Raw genomic sequence first — 20,339 nt, 5'->3', positions numbered from 1 at the left:
GATGAGTCAGAGGATAGTTGTGTGGCGAGATCGGCCCCGCCACAATGTACTACAAGATTACTGGAAGCGAAGGAAAGAAGTACAAGGAGGACACCTACAAAGACAAACACAACACCGTAACACCGCTCATGGAGGTGATGGTGGAGGACGTCCTACAAATCCTATAATATCGTATATATTTCTCCTATTGCAGATCGGAAGCAAGTTTGTCAACACATGTTCTTCGAAGTATACAGGAAGCCGACGCATACCGGTAAATATATCAATTTCGATTCTCACCACCCACAATCCACGAAATGTGCCACACTATCGTGCCTGGCAGCACAGAGGATCAAACCGGCCACTATCACTACCTTATGTCCGTGGGCTATCCGAGAACATCAAACGAAAGACGAAGAACGCACCATTCCGCATGGTCCACCGGCGATCCACCGCGTTGAAGAACTTACTAACAAGGAAGAAACCCCCAGCTCCACCTACCGAAGACCAATACGGGGTAGTTTATTCCCTATACTGCATCACTTGCGGAGCAGAGTAAGTGGGAGAGACAGGAAGAAGAAGAATAAAAAAAAGACTGGAGGAGCACCAACGAGATGTCCACAATAAGAAAGTAGACAACGGTGTGGCAAAACACGTTTTGGACACTGGACACATTTATCGTACGTACTGGTCGCTCATTGGTCGTTTCGATGTGTTCGCCCTTTCTCTCTTTATAACTGTTCGTTGTTTATTATTTCCTTTTCTTTCTCCCCCGTTCTCTCCGCCACCGGTTTGCATATTGTATAACTGAGAAGTATCCTTGAACCGAATGAGTACCAGAACTGTTGTGTGGCGTGCGGACAAAGGCGTGGGGGGATCTACCACAACAGTGGCGCCCGACGTGACGAGTGGCTCAGCGATTTATTTCGAGCGGGCCGCGAGAGATACTGAACCCCTCTTGTCGTAAGTGTTTCTTGTTTGTCTCGTTCCTGTGTGCTTTTTTTTTGTCGCGTTGTTTCTTTGTTTTCGCTCGCTGGCGCGATTTGTTTGGGGTTTTCCTTTTTGCCAAGGCTTGTCCTTGGGGAGTCGCTTGCGTGTGCCGTCTCCCTTGCTTCTCCTTACTCCCGCTTAGATCGTCACCATGACGGAGCCTGGCCGATGGTTGCTTCCGCGACCGTTTCATGGCCGACCAGAGGAAAGCCTGGCGGCTTACCTGCGGGATTTATATTCCTGCCTGAAGACAAATGGCTACGTCGGCGTTCCGGACGAGGGAGCTGACCCTAATCGAGACAAACTCGAACAAATGAGGATCTTTCTACTCCAACGGGGACTCCAAGGACCTGCGGCTCTTGTCCTCGAGTCATTATCTGACGACGACCGCGACGACCCTGACAAGCTGCGAGCAGCCTTGGTGGCCCGCTTCGGCGATAAGGGCAAGGAGGCAGTACTCCAGGCGGAGCTGAAGGGCAATAGAGTGGCCGACTTTGAACCTGTAAATATTGACGCCGCTGTGCGTAAAGCCGTTGTGCTCGAAGCTAGGACTAATGCGTCTTCATTAGAGCTACACCAAGGGGTTTTGAACGTGGCTGTCCCCGATTCAACTCGGACTGACACACTCACTAACATTAAAAACTACATTTCTCCACATTCTATCCCCTTAATTCTTATCCTAAATTCCATAATGCGCTTTTGAGCATCCTTCTGCGCAGGTCTGGAGTAGAAATATTATGACTATATGCCCCTCACGGGTTCCAGCCCTCCTTGTGCACAACTTTTTCTTCTTCTTTTTCTGCACTGGTTTCGACAAGAATACCTTATATGATCGCCTGATAAAGTATGTTCTGGTGGCCACAGCATCAGAAAACATGGTAGGTACTTTCCAAGCAACCAAAAGAACAACCTTGCCAAATGTGAAGGAAATCCATAAAGCAGTTTCGATTTCCTTGATAGCAGTACAGTGTACTATGTGAATTTACACTCAAACGCCTCTTATCCGGACGCCTCAGATACGGGCACGTCTCTCTACCGGCACCTTCAGCTTGAGTTCCTATAGCACAAATGCGTCGAATTTGGGTTTTTTAAAACTTTTTTCCGTATGTGGAAGTGCTTATGTTTCACTGCCAACCTATGTAATCCCCACATTTTATCAATGGGTTCCTTTTGTATCCTCAACATGTGCAATACGTTCCAAATAAACTTCTTCAAAAAATGATATCATACATGGTAGATGAATTATTCTGAGATACGGGCAAATCCGAGATACGGGCAGTGCCCGGTCCCAAGGTGCCCGGATAAGAGACGTCCGAGTGTACCTCAAAGTCGACAAATTAAGAGCACTGGACAAAGTAGGTGTCAGGTTGCTGCAGAAGGTCATAACTTTGCAGACTCTTTCCATTCCTATCAAGCTACACCTTTGCTTCTTGCAGTGTCCTACATAACAGGATAACTAGGCATTGCACGCATGTACTGTCGTGGACATGGAAATCCGGTCGCACGTCTAGCGGCCCCAGGGCGCTGGCCATGCAGCCGTGGATACTAGTAAGCGGTACATACATGTACATGTACAATCATGCATTTATGCGCTGCAGCGCGCTGGTCGTATACGACCAGCGCGTATCGGATCAGCAAGTGCACTGCACGAAGCGTTCTGAACGCGCTGAGGGCGACGGCCCCGGTCAATCGACTGGATTTCCATGTCTGCTACAGTAGTACAGTAGAGTCGCGCGTCCAAGAACGTTGTTTCCAAGAGGTTAGCCTGGGGCATTCTTATTTTTCAGCAATCTGGCTGCGTTCTTATAGCACGTGCTTAGAGACTATTCGTGCTGGATCATATGTATCTCAAAAGCTGCCGGAAAACCAATGCTGTCGTTCTTAACTTTAGGCTGTGGCGCTCTTGGGCTCAACGTTCTTCGGCGCGCGACTCTGCTGTACGACAATAGAGAGGTTCTGCAAAACGAAAATTCGAACGAAGTTTCGCGACGGGCCTTGCGAAAATGTGTACGTAGTTTCGCACGAACTTTGTGTTCTGCACATTTTCGTAGTTTGCACGCGCCACGTAGACTACGCCATGACCCGATCACACGAAACTTCCCACGAAAGTTCATTTCGCATTCCCTGCAAGTTTCGCGTCCAAAGTTGCGAAAGTTGGTGCGAAGTTTCTCACTTCATGACGTATAGCGAAAGTTTGTACGCATTTTCGTTTTACAGAACTTCTCTAATACTCAATTTTCAATTATTTTTCAAGAGTGAACGTGTTATTGTGAAGTATTTTTCATGGTAACACATCAAATTTTTGGCTTTTCCTTATCACAGACACTATACATTAGAAGAATTGATTCGGCAAGTTTTGATAAAAAAATTTCGGGTCATTTCTTATTTTATGGTCAACTTTACATCATAAAAGAGTCAATTTGTGGGCCCATCTCTGAATACATGTTCTGCTGTTGACATTGATGGAAATCCTGCAAAACCTCGCACAGGACACTTGCTTATGTTACCCCCATGCAATGTACACAGTCAACATGCTTCTCTTCAACAAACTGACCACACAGCTTCACAATAATGTGTTGCCATCCAAATGCATAAATTCGCAAAAATGGGCATATTCGGAAGTCCCATAACTCCCTAATATTAACGGTAAGTGGCCAAGTTTTTGGGTTTTTCATCTATACACACCCTACAGAAGACACTGACGTCTCCGGATGAAGACAATTTTGGGCCATTTTCCAATTTATCACTTCCAGCTACCTTAATTAAGCACTCTTCAATCAAACGGGCTGCCTGTCGTAGCATCCATGCTACGACTTCCTGGACAACACCATCCGAAGCAGTGCCCACAAGACTACAAAGTGTAGTTACAGCTAATTCCTTCTACAAGACGACACATTCTCGACACATTCTCCTCAAATGTGTTCCTCGTCCCAGGACACGTGGAACGGCCGTCAATCCGATACGTGAATAGAGACTCACCCTCTGCCATCTTCTCCAAGTCCTTGACCTTCTTCAAGTGGATGGCAATATCCGTGTCCAGAATCACCTCGTACATGATGTCTAACACCTCTTGGTAATCCTGCACAGTCAAGTGTAGAACAATATTAGAACAGGCTTCAGGCCATGCGGTCAGGTTTAGGACATTCAAACAGATGTTCGGACATTCAAGCAGGTATACGGCATTCAAGTAGACGTATAGAAGTTATAGGCCAATCAAGAATATTTTCATATCTTAAAATTTCACGAATTGATTGACAAAGCAGGCGTCTGAAGGGTCTGACAATATCCCAGCCTCAGCGGAATTGTCCACGCTATAGTGGTGATGTGCAAGTGGAGTGGATCAGCAAAGAGAGCATTGTGGAGTGGTTAGGTGGGGAGTGACTGATTTTTAAACCAATAATCAGCCAGGCAACAGGGAAAGGGCTCTGCAATGGGCGACAGAGCTGCATGAAACAAACAGACGCCCAGGGTGAATCACAAACACAATATAGTGTGCACACACACCTTTCTGTCGAGGTTGACAAAGATGTTGCAGTTCTCTGTGTTGAGAATGCACATTGTCTGCGCAAAATGGTGATGCTGCAGCAACACGTAAAGAAGATGAAGGCAACAGCAACCAGAATCGAACAAACTGAAAAAGAGCAAATTTATTTTCTGTTCCCGAGGGAACTCACAGCGGCTGCTAGCAGCCGCAATAGGGAGGTTTAGTCCCATGTAACGGATACGGGAACGTGGGTGATACACGTAAAGTTCATGCAATGGACCCACGTTCGCAATGTTGTGTTTAGTCACACGGAACAAACAAAAGCATGAACCGAAAGGCCCAAACCTGGTCAAAGGTGAAGCTCATTGAATATTTTGATTTCGTACTTCGGAAACTTCTTCAGCTGAGCACCCTCACAGCTCGCACAACGCGCTCCATTCTGATTTTCACCCACGTTCTGGCGGAACGTGGGTGAGCCTCCATACACGGTATGTCGTGAATCAAAAAACATCTGTACGTGGGTCACTGAGTATCACGTGGTACACACACGTAAAGTACCCACGGATTACGTGGGACTAAACCTCCCTAATGACTGAAAGCAATCACTGAACCACTAAACCACGCTGTGTCTTACTGGTCCATGTGATAGTTCTCGTTTTCACACTTCAACTTGTATAAGAACTTCGATGGTGAGCCCAGGTCAGGAGGTATTTAGAGGAAAAGAGAGAGCACTGCTGTGCTCAAGCTCATGTACTACATGTATCATGTCATTGGAATGTCTCAGTACTCCTTCTCAGATTACTGCTAAATTGTGCACATTGACTGTTCAAGACCTGGTTTAGTTGGTAGATTCAAAATGCACGATACGCATTACTATTAGTCTTAGAGGTCTGATTTACAGTTCAATGATGTCCAACAGAAAACCCCAGACCCCCACAACACTTACAAATACATAGCATTCAAACAGGACATAAAGACATACCTCCATAACAGATCCCTCAGAGCTGTACAGCGCTGCCAGGACAGAGTGCTGATGCAGATGAACACAAAGGCATACATAAAGAATATCACTGCTTGCAAGTGCTTGCCATGTGTGTGCGCGTATGTGTGTATGTGTGTGTGTGTGTGTGTGTGTGTGTGTGTGTGTGTGTGTGTGTGTGTGTGTGTGTGTGTGTGTGTGTGTGACACGTCTTTCTTCTCTTTCTCAGACTCTTCCTGACTTTTCTTTCATTCTCCTGGGTGGTTACCAACAGCCAGTGCATGCCGGAGTATGTGGTGTGATGTGTGTGTGGGGAAAAAAAAAAAAAAAAAATGAAAAGACCAAAAATAGGGATTAACTGGCCAGAAAATGTCACTCCAAATAGCTGTATGGTGTAGACCAGGCTGAATAGTGACGGTCAATTCTTCAGCCTTGCAAGCTGTTGAATGGTGTAATCCCAGCACAAGTTGCTATGGCTTCTGCCGTAGCATTGCTATCATCGCCTCCGGCGATGGGCGTCAAAGGTCAGGTCAGGTCAGGTGTGTGTGTGTGTGTGTGTGTGTGTGTGTGTGTGTGTGTGTGTGTGTGTGTGTGTGTGTGTGTGTGTGCGTGTGCGTGTGTGTGCGTGTACGTGCCTGTGTGATAGTAAGTGGTTATGTAACAGTATGTTACAATAGCTAAGACAGACTGAACACATACAGTTGTGGCAAGTGAAATCCGACACTTGGCGTAAGGGACTGCACCATGCAGTCTGCAGCCCTGCGAACGTACAGTACATGTGTTACATACAACTTTATCTGTCTGATGACAAAACTCGTACTCATCACAGTCAAGGTTCAAAAGGTGCTGGCAAAAATGAATGGGGATTGGATGGGGCTGTGTTTACATACTCCTCATGTGTGCCATATTTGTGAACTGTGTGTATCTACGCTGTGACCTTTCGATCTGTTTGGGATGCATACGGCTCTATAGTACAAATTAGGTGCAGTGCATTACATCATTGATGTCCATTTGTGGCGCTGTCCCCAATGGCAAGTGTCGGGTTTCACTTGCCACAACTGTACATGCATGCACACATGCACACATGTGGGCATAAGCAATACTAGAAGTTGACAAGCACCACTCACCGCATTGACCTGGAAGGCATTGTTTGTTCCACGGTGATCAATGTCATGGCAAAGACTAGCTACAAATAGTCCAAGTACTTCCATATCACTGCAATTCCACACACACACACACACACATACACACACACATACACACACGCATAACACACACACACACACACACACACACACACACACACACACACACACACACACACACACACACATGCACGCAGACACACACATGCACGCAGACACACACAACACACACATAACACACACACACACACACACACACACACACACACACACATACACACACACACACAACATCAGTAAGAGACGGGCGGGAACGTAACTCCACGCAATCATCATTACCCTGGCACCTACCTTAGCGGTTGCAAGTGACCACAACGCCGCCAGAGACAGTAGCAGAAGTGAGCGACAGCGAAGGCATGGTCCCAGTTGTGATACGGCGGGTGCCGATAGCCTCGCTTCACAGTCAGCAAAAACCTAGCCAGATCCAGAGAGCAGACAAAAGACCGCACAGAAAACAGAATGTCATAGCTCTGCATAAGCATGGCAGATCTGACCAAGCCATGATTGACCACTAGTTGTCACAGAAAATCGCGATCAGCCGAACAAAACCTTCACATGCTGTGGCAATGTACAGTTGTGGCAAGTGAAATCCGACACTTGCCATAGGGGACAGCGCCACAAATGGACACCAATGATGTAATGCACTGCACCTAATTTGTACTATAGAGCCGTATGCATCCAGAACAGATCGAAAGGTCACAGCGTAGATACACACAGTTCACAAATATGGTACACATAAGGAGTATTGGTATCCAATCCCCATTCATTTTTGCCAGCACCTTTTGAACCTTGACTGTGATGAGTACGAGTTTTGTCATCAGACAGAAAAAGTTGTATGTAACACATGTACTGTACGTATGCAGGGCTGCAGGGGCTGCAGACTGCATGGTGCAGTCCCTTATGCCAAGTGTCGGATTTCACTTGCCACAACTGTATATTGGAACATGGCCGATGAGGAAAATTCCATCATGATTAGTAAGTAAAATTCCATCATGCTTAGTAAGCCAGCACAGTATAAGTATAGGTTCTACTACAGCAAAGCCGGTGTGTGGTTAATGATAGCTTGCATACCGTCCTACCGGTAGGACCGTGGTCCTACCGGTAGGACCCAAGAAATCAAGCTGCAAAAGTGCTTTTGGTTGAGAATTTTTTTGAAACAATTGTTGAGATGAGGTCTTTGTCAGGCAAAGTAATGGCGCAAAATGCAAGGCTATGTCCAGTGCATTGCGTATGCGCAATTTTATCGATTGTCAAAATGGCCGCACATAATCCTGTCGGTGCGCTAGCAACTCTGTCCAAAGTGAATTTTGACCATGGCACATCAATTGTGGTGAGGTCCTAATGTTTTTATTAGCTTGCCAAGGCCGTGGAATGCATAATATCATACTTCGTTTCCATGGTTACCATGGGTTGTTACCATGGAATTTCGTAGTATGCCTTGTGCGATCACGTCTAAAATTTGTGGACTCCTTCATTAGCCCCTTAGCAACAGTTTAGGGCCAAGTTTTAGGTCAATGTTAGAACAGAGGCTATGCAGCATGTCTGTGTATGATCCTACCGGTAGGTCCTACCGGTAGGACCGAGGTCTATGCAAGCTATCATTAAAAGACAATGGTGACATGGTGACCACTGGAATTCTACATGTACAAACATACCGGCACAAGATGACCTTGGGAATTCTCCAGCGATTGATCAACCCCATCTCATCGAACATACCAACAAGCAGCTGCACGAGCACAGCAATGCACACCCAAAAACAGATTAGCAACATGTCCAAGTACAGTCATGTACATGTACTTCAAGTGCAAGACACTATACGTGCACAAAGTGACTTTTACTTCCATGACAGCAGACGAGAAAGGACTAGAATTAGTTAAGTGCTCAATCTTCACTACTGCATATACAAAGAGTGTTGGAGATCCATATGTAGAATTTGCACTGGCTATATACTCCCGCATGTACTACAAGTTCTTGAATCGGCCACACGCACACACGCACACTTCCACATGCCCATCGCTTCAGCGATGATAGCAAACAAGCTATGTTAGACAAAGCACCCACACCGACACCCACATCTTTGACCTTTTGACGCCCATTGCCGGAGGCGATGATAGCGATGCTACAGCAGAAGCCAAACCAACTTGTGCTGGGCACCATTCAACAGCTTGCAAGGCTGAAGAATTGACGGCCACTATTTAGCCTGGTCTGCACCACACAGCCATGAAGTGGCTTTTTCTGGCCAGTGCACCTCCCCCCCCCCCCCCCAAACACACACACAAGCACACTGACACCCACACATACAAATTCACACTCACTCACACTCACTCACACCCCTCCCCTACCTTCCCCCCCCCCCCCCCCTACACACACACACATAACTGAGCGACACACATGAACGCCTACCTGCATGTTCTCAAGGTCGGGGTATCCTTTGTGAGAAAACTCAAAGCTGCCAATCGCGCGGCGAGCAGTTTCCGGGATTTGGGATGGCATTCGTGCCAGTGCGGCTACGTCATCTTCGTTCGTCTACAATCAAGAAGAATGAAATAGGAACATATCACTGGTGTGAATATTCAAATCTCTCTCTCTCTCTCTCTCTCTCTCTCTCTCTCACACACACACACACACACACACACACACACACACACACACACACACACACACACACACACACACACACACACACACACACACACACACACACACACACACACACACAAACCTTCTTCCATGGCCGAGGTACAAAGAGAACTCGACTCAATGTACCTATGGCATTTACACACACACACACACACACACAGGTAGGTCAAATGACTAGCTTTTCACTGACAGTGGTAGCTGTTGTACTCAGAGAGCACCAGCAAGGAAGGCAACACAAGACTGGGGAGCAGATACCAGCAGGCCTAGTAAGTACCGGCATCACCTACACACATGTGAGCAGCAAAGCAGCAAAGAATGCATGCAATGCTTTGCATTACAGTCCCATAGCTATACATTCAAATCAGTAACTGACTGTAGCCGTTGTTAACGTAGAGTACTGCTCAATGAAATCCAGTCGCACCACCCAAGTAGGCGCCGGGCGTAGCGCAGCCCTAGACCTGCAGACACTGGGCTGTGAAATGGTGCAAGGAGCAAACTTGAGTGACACCGCGACTGGATTTCATTGAATAGTACAGTACCTGCATGTGATAGATCATGAGCTCGGTGGCCAGCCGACTCCGGTTCTGTGCCTCCTTGGCTCGCGTGTACAGCAACGACTGCAGCACATGCCAGCAACAGCACAACACACACAGACAGACACATGCACACACAGATGCACCCATCCACCCACATGCACACACAGATGCACACCCACCCAGTGGCGCCCACACATATGTACACACGGACGCATACCCACCCACACAGGCACAACAACCCCACACACACATGTACACACTCATGCGCAGACACACCCACACCCACACAGATGCACGCATAGAGAAGTTAGTACGACATCGGTGGCAAGACACTCAATAGCAGACAAGGATCCAAAATCAGCCGAGGAAACATGCACAATAGTCACACATGCAAGTCCAGATTAGAGAAAATTCGTTTCTAGGCAAATTTCGTTATAAAGTGTGTGTGCGTGTGGCGGGGAAAGGCGACTGTGACAAGTACACTGTTACGGACTGACCCTTTGGTTTTGATATGATTAGTGCCTGGAAGCTTGGTTGTGGAGCTATGACATGCATGAAACTACATTGTAAGTGCTTGCATGGGCAAACTGGGCAACGGGCCCTTATCGGTAAGGCAGTGCCACCCGCAACGGCAGTACGGTGTGATCCGGTGTAACCTGGGTATACACATTGGTATCAGTATGAACTACAAGTATTTTGGTCATGCGTGGGGTCATGGTCATGGTCATGCCCACACTGTGCTATCATCACAGACTATTGTGATACTACGGGTTGCTCGTGTAGTAAGAATTACAACGGATAGTGCTGCCAGCGATAGTCATGCAGTGAACACTCGGATCACAGGCGAACACAGCTGGCTACTAGGGTCATTGGTAGTGAGAGTTACAACGGATAGTGCTCCTGGTCTGGTGGCGAGTAGAGTCTGTCTCCCTCATGCCCCCACGCCCACACCGACCACACAAACACATCGTTACACCATACAGGACTTACGTGGCAGATGCTGATGCCGCAGTATACAGCGAACGACTTTGCCAACTCCTCGTCGATGTAAGAGAAATTGCCGCCTGCACAACCACCGCACCAATGTCAGCATACACACATCACAGGAGCAGACTATGCACATGTTAGGAGATTAGAAGAAAAAACACTGCGCTCGCTGCAAACCACACAAAAATGATACAAATTGATACGAAATGACACCGCATACAAGTGACAGGAAACGACACATATGAAGGAAGAAGGCAGAAGGTGTCAGCGCCATGAGTGGTGTTACGGTGAAGGAAAGTGTCAGCAGTGTCATGGACGATACAAGGCAAGAGAGGTAAAGGCACCATCATACAACCCTGAAAAGCATCATCCCCTCCATGTTCTTGTTTGCGACTTGAACCCACGCACACAGTCTTGCACACGTTGTAACCGATGGTTTTGTGTGTACGCAACACAAGCCGAATGCACGCAAAAATGAGCTGTACTGATCCGATCGGGTAGTGAGTACGTGGTAGTTTTTAAAAGAGCATGCTGCTGAGTCTGAACATATGAAGAGACTCTAATCATAACCACACACATGCACACACACACACACACACACACACACACACACACACACACACCTTTGACCTTTGACGCCCATCGCCGGAGGCGATGATAGCAATGCTACGGCAGAAGCCATAGCAACTTGTGCTGGGATTACACCATTCAACAGCTTGCAAGGCTGAAGAATTGACCGTCACTAATCAGCCTGGTCTACACCATACAGCTATTTGGAGTGACATTTTCTGGCCAGTGAATCCCTATTTTTGGTCTTTTCATTTTTTTTTTCCCCGCACACACATCACACCACATACTCCAGCATGCACTGGCTGTTGGTAACCACCCAGGAGAATGAAAGAAAAGTCAGGAAGAGTCTGAGAAAGAGAAGAAAGACGTGTGTGACCATAATCGTCGGGAATCGAACCCGCAATCTATCGATTGGAAATCGCTGCACATACCACTGCACCATATATATGGGTGGCACACACACACACACACACACACACACACACACACGCACACACACGCACACACGTTCAGCACAGCACACACGCTCAGCACACACCGGAATAAAACAGAAGCGTTCACACTGCATTCAAACTGCCGCCAGCATCGGCCCAAGCCTGGACGCACCTCCAATTTTATTGACAAGCTGCGCCACGCCCAGCACACTGCCATTCTTGCCCTTGATTGGGAAACACAGTAGGTTCCTGTACCACAACAGAACAAGATGATGAACAGGAGGATGAACACCACGCTTCACACACCAAGGTAAAGCCGGGCATCGTCAAGAGCAGAAAGACACTCACACGAATGCTCTAAAACAATCACATGGGTGCTGCACAGAGACACCGAGACGTGTATGAAGGCTCTGCGCCCAACCTCCTTAAACAGTAAACACTGTTTTAGCAGCTGTTGCTATATGGCTGCACTGACATTAGACGCAGTGACAAAGAGCTGCACACATGACGGATGGGAGCATCATCACCCCACGTCCCAGTCATAAACAATCAAACTCCAGGGGGAACAACAATGGGCATCGACCAAAAATGCAAGATCACACACAGACAGAATGCAACCTTAGCTAACCGGTGTGCACATAAATCACATAAATCCATATCGATAAACAAAAAGTACGGAAAAGTATAACCATTGCCACACGTCTCCTCTGGATACCTGGGAAGGAGAAAGCCTTCAGGCACAACACCAGCCAACACAGGCACTCCAACACCAAGTATCGGTCAGTTAGTCTCAGGCGCGTGCTCGGCGATGGGCACGTGCACCCCCCAAAAATTTTCAATCTGGGTAATTGCAATTGTAATGTATGCAAATATGCTCTAAAATTCAAGAAAGGTTGCAAACAAATTGCAGAAAATTGCCGGGGGGGGGGGGGCTCCCCTCGGCTCCCGTGCACCCCCCTAGTTGGGGGGCCGAGCACGCCCCTGAGTCTCTCATGAAGACAGTCTACAACAAACTGCGACTCACCTCGTTTTGAAGCCGGTCGCCGCATCAACATCCTTGCAGAAATCGGACTCGTCATGGACGTCGGAGACGTTTTTTAGCTCCCCTGCACATCGATATCCAAACCAAAGCAGAGTGGCAACATTTGAGCAGCTTTCGTTTGCCAAGCAGCATAAGCAGTAAAAAGGAAGAAGACAGGAGGAAAGAAAAACTCTTCCCCAACCCTTCAGTTCAGGGATTTCCATCGAAAAAAGGAGAGTGACTTGGACTGTGTGGTATATATCCACATCAATAGATGAGAACAGCAGAGGATAATCACACACAAGGCGTTAGATTTCTCGCATGGAGAGATACGGTTGGCACTATCACTTCACAACAGAGCTCTGTCCCCAGGCCATCATCAACATCAGTATTGTTGTTGTTGTCACATAGTGTGATTTAAACAAGCGGCAAGGTTACACATTCTCATGTTGCGTAACAGCAGCACGCATACTGAAATAACGCCACCATGCAGGCATGCATGTCACCAGTGCTACTACACAATGTCACACAACACACGTAGAGACGCAAGTCATCAGTGCTAATACAAAACGTCACAACACATGCACAGATGAATGTCTCTATGCTAGTCAGTGGGAGCAATACCGTGACCATCGTCGTGAGTGCAGTGTCAATAATGTCACCTACGCAATGACCTATAAAGCCTGTGTCAATAATGTCACCTACGCAATGACCTACGAAACCTGACTGCCAGTGTTGAAATCATTGCCACTCAGATTAGTCAGCCCTATGAAATGGATACACTCCCACGTAGTTGAGAAAATTCACGCAACAGAAAAGAAAGGCCCATTGGTTAGCACTCACATGATACCAGCAAGAGGTGGTACCAGCACTCACATGATACCAGCAAGAGGTGGTACCAGCAAGAGTACATAAAGCAGAGTGTGACACTCCTCTGCATATGGGAAAGCGTAGTTCGGCGCTTACGCCATTGTCGACGGCAAGGCACGGTAACATACAGATGCCGTAGGTCATACTGATGTTGTCCACCTGTGTAGGCCCAATCATGGCCTCCAAGACCCACCTAGACTGACATAAGCAATGGATTCTGCTTTCCCAAACTACTATGCAGAGCTGCACGCTCCAGTTTGCATACTCTGGGCATTAGTGATAGCAATGCATCAAGCACTGTACACATAGCTCACCGACTTACCCGCCGACGCAACTTGGCCAGCAATGCTGTGTGACAGGGAGATGCGCCGTGGTCCCTAGATGCACACACACACACACACACACACACACACACACACACACACACACACACACACACACACACACACATGCGCACGCACACACACACACGCACGCACGCACACACACACACACACACACACACACACACACACACACATATACGCACGCACGCACGCACGCACGCACGCGCACACACACACACACACACACACACACACACACACAGATTAGATGCAATAACAGCTCAAGGGCACAAGCATATCAGGGAGGTATAACTCTAAAGCAAATTGAGTGCTCCACTGTTCTACCAGGGGTACTATGATAATTTGTTGTCACTACCAAATATTGACTTGTACAAATAATTCGTACCATTTGTACTACAGTGGTCCCTCTATAATCCGGCACCATTTGTGCCACGAAAATCTGCTGGATTAGGGAGGGTGCTGGATTAACAAATCTGATTTACTGCTGCAATGTGCATGAAGAGGACATTTTGGCTACTGAAAATTGTGCTGGTTTATCGAGGGTGCTGGATTATAAAGTGCCGGATTAGAGAGGGACGACTGTATTTAACTTGCATGCAACTAGCCAGACAAACATGATTATCCATTCTTGGCATAATACAACAAAATTATCCATTTTGGCATAATACAACGTTTTGCATGGCATGTACACAGTTGTAGATTTCTGAGAAATTCCAATTACACATACACATTTTCTACTAAGTCATAGTATAGGACCCCCCCACCCCCCCCCCCCCCCCCCCCCCCCGCACTTGGGGGCCCCTAGCTTTTTGGTGGCCCACTTGTACTATAGTTACATTTGCGGGTAACCGCCTTTCCAGTATAAATTGTGTTTCATTACTTTTTCATTACACTCCGATGATCTGTGATAAACAGTGAAACCGGTCAGTGAACCAATCAAAGAACTATGTGTTATGCTTGTGTCGGGGTTTTTCTAAACTCCCCCATTATGATTCAGTACTGAAGACTCCCTCAAGCCAACATGGAAACTCCTCGTCCTCGCTCGCTCGGCCCCCGTCATCAAGCAGTCAGCTCTGCTACCTCTTCCGCCACCGCTGCTTCCAAACGCCGCCGGGAAGACGATGACGCTGCATTCACCACCACATCGGAACCGCCTTTCCACACTTCGAACGTGTTGGCTGGCTCCAATCCGCTACCGGACCCCGAAGTAGAAGGGTATGTGGCATGGTGGCATGCCACTCGTGTTGTCACCACCGTAAGGTACACATATTCGGACAATGTTGTAGTCGGAGACAACGGTGTTCGGCTAACCCTTGTTCGCATAAAGACCACCAAACAGTCATGGCACACAGATGGACACTCCACCCTTACAACGCGGATAACTAGAAAGTACCATGTCCAGAACCCGGAACATGTCGACGATCTAGCACCTCCACAACAACAGTAACAGCTGTAGCTGAGTCGTACTCACACTAGTGAGAAGATCATTACTGAGCAGCGAGCAAAGATTGAAGCACTGAACAAGCAAGTCAACTCGAATGATTTTGATGACTTTATAGTAAAGAAATTCTGCAAACTGTCTAGAGCAGCCTGCCTCATCGAGTGCACAGAATACGTCAATTCAGCCATTGTTGCTTGCAATACGAAGCTCGAACGAGCGGAGAAATGCCTTAAAGAGACCCGTATAGATTTGTTCGACTTGGTCTCCCAGTGCTTGTGTCGGGGTTTTTCTAAACTCCCCCATTATGATTCAGTACTGAAGACTCCCTCAAGCCAACATGGAAACTCCTCGTCCTCGCTCGCTCGGCCCCCGTCATCAAGCAGTCAGCTCTGCTACCTCTTCCGCCACCGCTGCTTCCAAACGCCGCCGGGAAGACGATGACGCTGCATTCACCACCACATCGGAACCGCCTTTCCACACTTCGAACGTGTTGGCTGGCTCCAATCCGCTACCGGACCCCGAAGTAGAAGGGTATGTGGCATGGTGGCATGCCACTCGTGTTGTCACCACCGTAAGGTACACATATTCGGACAATGTTGTAGTCGGAGACAACGGTGTTCGGCTAACCCTTGTTCGCATAAAGACCACCAAACAGTCATGGCACACAGATGGACACTCCACCCTTACAACGCGGATAACTAGAAAGTACCATGTCCAGAACCCGGAACATGTCGACGATCTAGCACCTCCACAACAACAGTAACAGCTGTAGCTGAGTCGTACTCACACTAGTGAGAAGATCATTACTGAGCAGCGAGCAAAGATTGAAGCACTGAACAAGCAAGTCAACTCGAATGATTTTGATGACTTTATAGTAAAGAAATTCTGCAAACTGTCTAGAGCAGCCTGCCTCATCGAGTGCACAGAATACGTCAATTCAGCCATTGTTGCTTGCAATACGAAGCTCGAACGAGCGGAGAAATGCCTTAGAGACCCGTATAGATTTGTTCGACTTGGTCTCCCAGTGCTTGTGTCGGGGTTTTTCTAAACTCCCCCATTATGATTCAGTACTGAAGACTCCCTCAAGCCAACATGGAAACTCCTCGTCCTCGCTCGCTCGGCCCCCGTCATCAAGCAGTCAGCTCTGCTACCTCTTCCGCCACCGCTGCTTCCAAACGCCGCCGGGAAGACGATGACGCTGCATTCACCACCACATCGGAACCGCCTTTCCACACTTCGAACGTGTTGGCTGGCTCCAATCCGCTACCGGACCCCGAAGTAGAAGGGTATGTGGCATGGTGGCATGCCACTCGTGTTGTCACCACCGTAAGGTACACATATTCGGACAATGTTGTAGTCGGAGACAACGGTGTTCGGCTAACCCTTGTTCGCATAAAGACCACCAAACAGTCGTGGTACACAGATGGACACTCCACCCTTACAACGCGGATAACTAGAAAGTACCATGTCCAGAACCCGGAACATGTCGACGATCTAGCACCTCCACAACAACAGTAACAGCTGTAGCTGAGTCGTACTCACACTAGTGAGAAGATCATTACTGAGCAGCGAGCAAAGATTGAAGCACTGAACAAGCAAGTCAACTCGAATGATTTTGATGACTTTATAGTAAAGAAATTCTGCAAACTGTCTAGAGCAGCCTGCCTCATCGAGTGCACAGAATCGTCAATTCAGCCATTGTTGCTTGCAATACGAAGCTCGAACGAGCGGAGAAATGCCTTAAAGAGACCCGTATAGATTTGTTCGACTTGGTCTCCCAGTGCTCAAGTGAGAAACTTACAGCTGACTTTGAAACTCTATTGATGTCAAGATACGATTATCTAGCAGGTATGCGAAAAACTGTTGCCTTCGCAAAGACTTTAAAAGCCAAGCATCAGGCAGAACGTTCAGATAACAAGCCCACTGCTATGCAAGATGATGTTGTAACACTTCCACCAACTGCAGAAGAGATTGGCTGCTTAATCAAAAGAGAAGTCGCTTCAGCACTAAAAAAGACTGAAAAGAAGACTGAAAAGAAGCCAACTCCTAAGAAAGCCAAACAGTCAAAACTTGTCAATCGTCAAGAACAAGTCAGGCAGACGAGAGGTTGCTGTCCAACGAAAAACCAGAAAACGCTACAGTAGACTCGTACGCCCAAGAACGCTGTTTCAGAGGGCCAGCCTAGCAAAGTTCTTATTTTTCAGCGCCCCAGACTACGTTCTTATTTCGCGTTCTTACGCGTCCAACATGACCCGTGACGCTCATGTACAATGCACTTTGCGCTACATGTACCGGCAAGAGTACATAAACCGGTTTATGTACTCTTGGTACCGGTTGTACACTTTACATGCACGTGTAGTATGTAGCGCTGCACTGAGTGATGTTTTCAATACCAAAAAATGTCGCGTTCTTAAAAATCTTGGAGTTCGTTCTTAAATCCAGGCTGGGGCGTTCTTAGATTTCCAGCCTGGACGTTCTTGGGCGTACGAGTCTACTGTAAGTGACTTAGGATATCAATATATTTGGAATCTTAGCCTACATACGTAACATAAGCATTCTAGATGCGTTATCGATTCTGGCTTTCATAACCTCTCGCACTTTCTTTCACACCCATTGAAAAACAAGTTTTAGGATATGGCGATAGTTTTCGCCTAACCACACGCTTTCCTCCTTCTGATAAATTGAACTCTGATTTTGAAAAGCTAGAAAAACAAATTAGATGGAAAGATCATTTTTGTAGATCAGCTCCTACAGTGTCTGCTTCTGCATACTGTAAATATACAAAATTTCGGCGCTGCAAAATTTCGGCACTTCACGATTTTTGACATTTCGGCGGCGATCTATTTTCGGCGTGGGGTAGAGGGCATGGTATAGTGCGACAGATGCTGTGAAAAATTTCATCGGCGTTTTAATTTAGGCGTTTTGGTTCGGTGCCGAATATAGCCGAAATTAAATAGCTGCCGAAAATTTGTATATTTACAGTATATTCCAAAATTCCATTTAAGATCTGATAAAGTTCCTCCACCTGCTTTTCCTCACATTGAACTAGGTCTGCTAGAATTTCGCCATAAGTTAGTTTCTAGTTTTTCAATGTTCTCCAAACATCGTAATTGTAATTTAACGCCTGGTGAACTAGAAGCTTATAATACCTTGCGAATTCGTTCTGACATTAAAATTTGTCAAGCAGATAAGAACCTAGGTACAGTCGTTCTTAACCCTTTGAAGCCCAAGGACGAGTATACTCGTCCCTAGCGATTTCCCAAGGACGAGTATACTCGTCCAAAACGCGCACTGTGTACGCATTGCGCATAGATCACTGTACAAAGCTTCGTATCTCCGTTGTCCTTTCTTTGATTTTCACAAACGATAGCTTGTTGGAAAGGTAAGGAAAAGACCTTTCCAGCGGTGTGTCACTTGTGGCAGCGCGATGCGAAATACCCGAGCGGCAAAGACCGGAACGCGATTGAATACTTCTAAACTTTAGAATTTTTAAATTGAGTAGAGCTCGCGTGCGCATGGGGTTTCCCCATGACTCATACCAGTGCAGCCCATGCGCGATGGGTACCAAGATGACCGCTTGAGCTTCAGCAGCACGGAGAACTTTGAATCGTTGTTTTGTGTTGAGTAAAAGTCATGAACCGAAGGAAATTGTCACTGTGGGTGGTGTATCTCGTTCAGGCGCGATAGAGCTGCACTCAAGGGACTTGGAGGCGCTTCTATTGCTTCTGCTTAGTGTCTAGTCTTTATCTTTGGATGGAGGAGATCACAAGCTTTTCAGGGAGCTCCACATCATGAAATTCCATTGCTGGTGAGTGAATTATGAAATTTTGAAGTCGACCATCCGTGGTTGCGTGCAGCGCGGTGCGAGTGCCTGGGAAATCAGAAAACCCAGCTGGGCTTCAAAGGGTTAATATAGAAGACTATCAAGCTGAGTGCTATAGACAACTTTCTGATGACAAGTTTTACAAATTGATTTATTCCTCTACGGATGAATCTGTAGCCTCAACTAATGTTCAATTATTAGACAATCGTTTACAGAACGGATGGAATGACATTTGCAAAGTACATTCTGCCATACTTAGCAAACGAGATGTGAAAGCTTTATTCAATAACTTTCCTTTCAAAGCAGCTAAATTTTACATATTACCCAAGATACATAAACCTCTAGTTAATGACTTGGTCCCAGGTAGACCAATTGTTTCCTGTATCGGGTATTGTACATCACCTGCTTCACGTTTTGTAGACTTCCACTTAAAATCTCTTATTGGCAAACATGCTTTCACGGTGCTTGCTGACACAAATAGTTTAACTTCCCAATTGTCACAAACACAATTTCCACACAACTGTAAAATAGTTACAGCTGATGTTGTTAGCATGTATACCAATATGAATTGGGACGATACTATTGCTGCAGTTAATCATTTTCTTATCGAAGATGATCACCCGTTCAAAACTCTACTGATAGGTTTAATAGAGTTTATTCTCAAAAATAACTTTTTAAGTAGTTATGTCATGCAAAGTCAGGAATGTGTTGCATCTCATGGCATCGAGTCTAGCATTGCCCATCCAGAGTTCTGACCCCACAGCTGCAATCAAAACTCACTGATTTCCCGGAATGGGGTAGCTACATCTGCCCTATGGCATGCGTGTAGTGACTGGCTGTGGTTGGGCGAAACAAACCTAACACAATCATGATAGTAAGAACACAATAGTTCTTAAGAATACCAGCATACCTCTCCAACAATTTCATTGTCGAAGATGACAGCAACGAGCTCCTCGACGTTCTTCTCGTTTTTCTCCAACAAGAACAGCGAACACCTGATGCAGCACACAACGCAAAGATACATCACTTTAGA

The 20,339-nt window shown here is 46.8% G+C and overlaps 1 protein-coding gene across 1 annotated transcript in view; it reads right to left on the bottom strand.

The window, feature by feature from the left end:
- Positions 1-20,339, bottom strand: part of LOC135819039 (cGMP-dependent 3',5'-cyclic phosphodiesterase-like) — a 37,311-nt gene that overhangs the window by 5,312 nt on the left and 11,660 nt on the right. Inside the window, exons 11-23 of the mRNA XM_065332189.1 lie at positions 20,217-20,301; positions 14,018-14,072; positions 12,829-12,910; positions 11,977-12,053; positions 10,804-10,877; positions 9,817-9,894; positions 9,041-9,163; positions 8,293-8,363; positions 6,929-7,051; positions 6,560-6,647; positions 5,436-5,483; positions 4,474-4,548; positions 3,949-4,048 (exon numbers count right to left, since the gene is read on the bottom strand). Of these exons, the coding sequence (XP_065188261.1) occupies positions 3,949-4,048; positions 4,474-4,548; positions 5,436-5,483; positions 6,560-6,647; positions 6,929-7,051; positions 8,293-8,363; positions 9,041-9,163; positions 9,817-9,894; positions 10,804-10,877; positions 11,977-12,053; positions 12,829-12,910; positions 14,018-14,072; positions 20,217-20,301 (1,079 nt within the window). The remainder of the gene's footprint in view (positions 1-3,948; positions 4,049-4,473; positions 4,549-5,435; positions 5,484-6,559; positions 6,648-6,928; positions 7,052-8,292; positions 8,364-9,040; positions 9,164-9,816; positions 9,895-10,803; positions 10,878-11,976; positions 12,054-12,828; positions 12,911-14,017; positions 14,073-20,216; positions 20,302-20,339) is intronic.

Source organism: Sycon ciliatum, chromosome 1, assembly GCF_964019385.1.
Source record: "Sycon ciliatum chromosome 1, ocSycCili1.1, whole genome shotgun sequence".
In the NCBI taxonomy this organism is placed as follows: domain Eukaryota; kingdom Metazoa; phylum Porifera; class Calcarea; order Leucosolenida; family Sycettidae; genus Sycon; species Sycon ciliatum.
The sequence above is the reverse complement of the archived record's forward strand: the minus strand, read 5'-3'. Positions and strand labels throughout refer to the sequence as shown.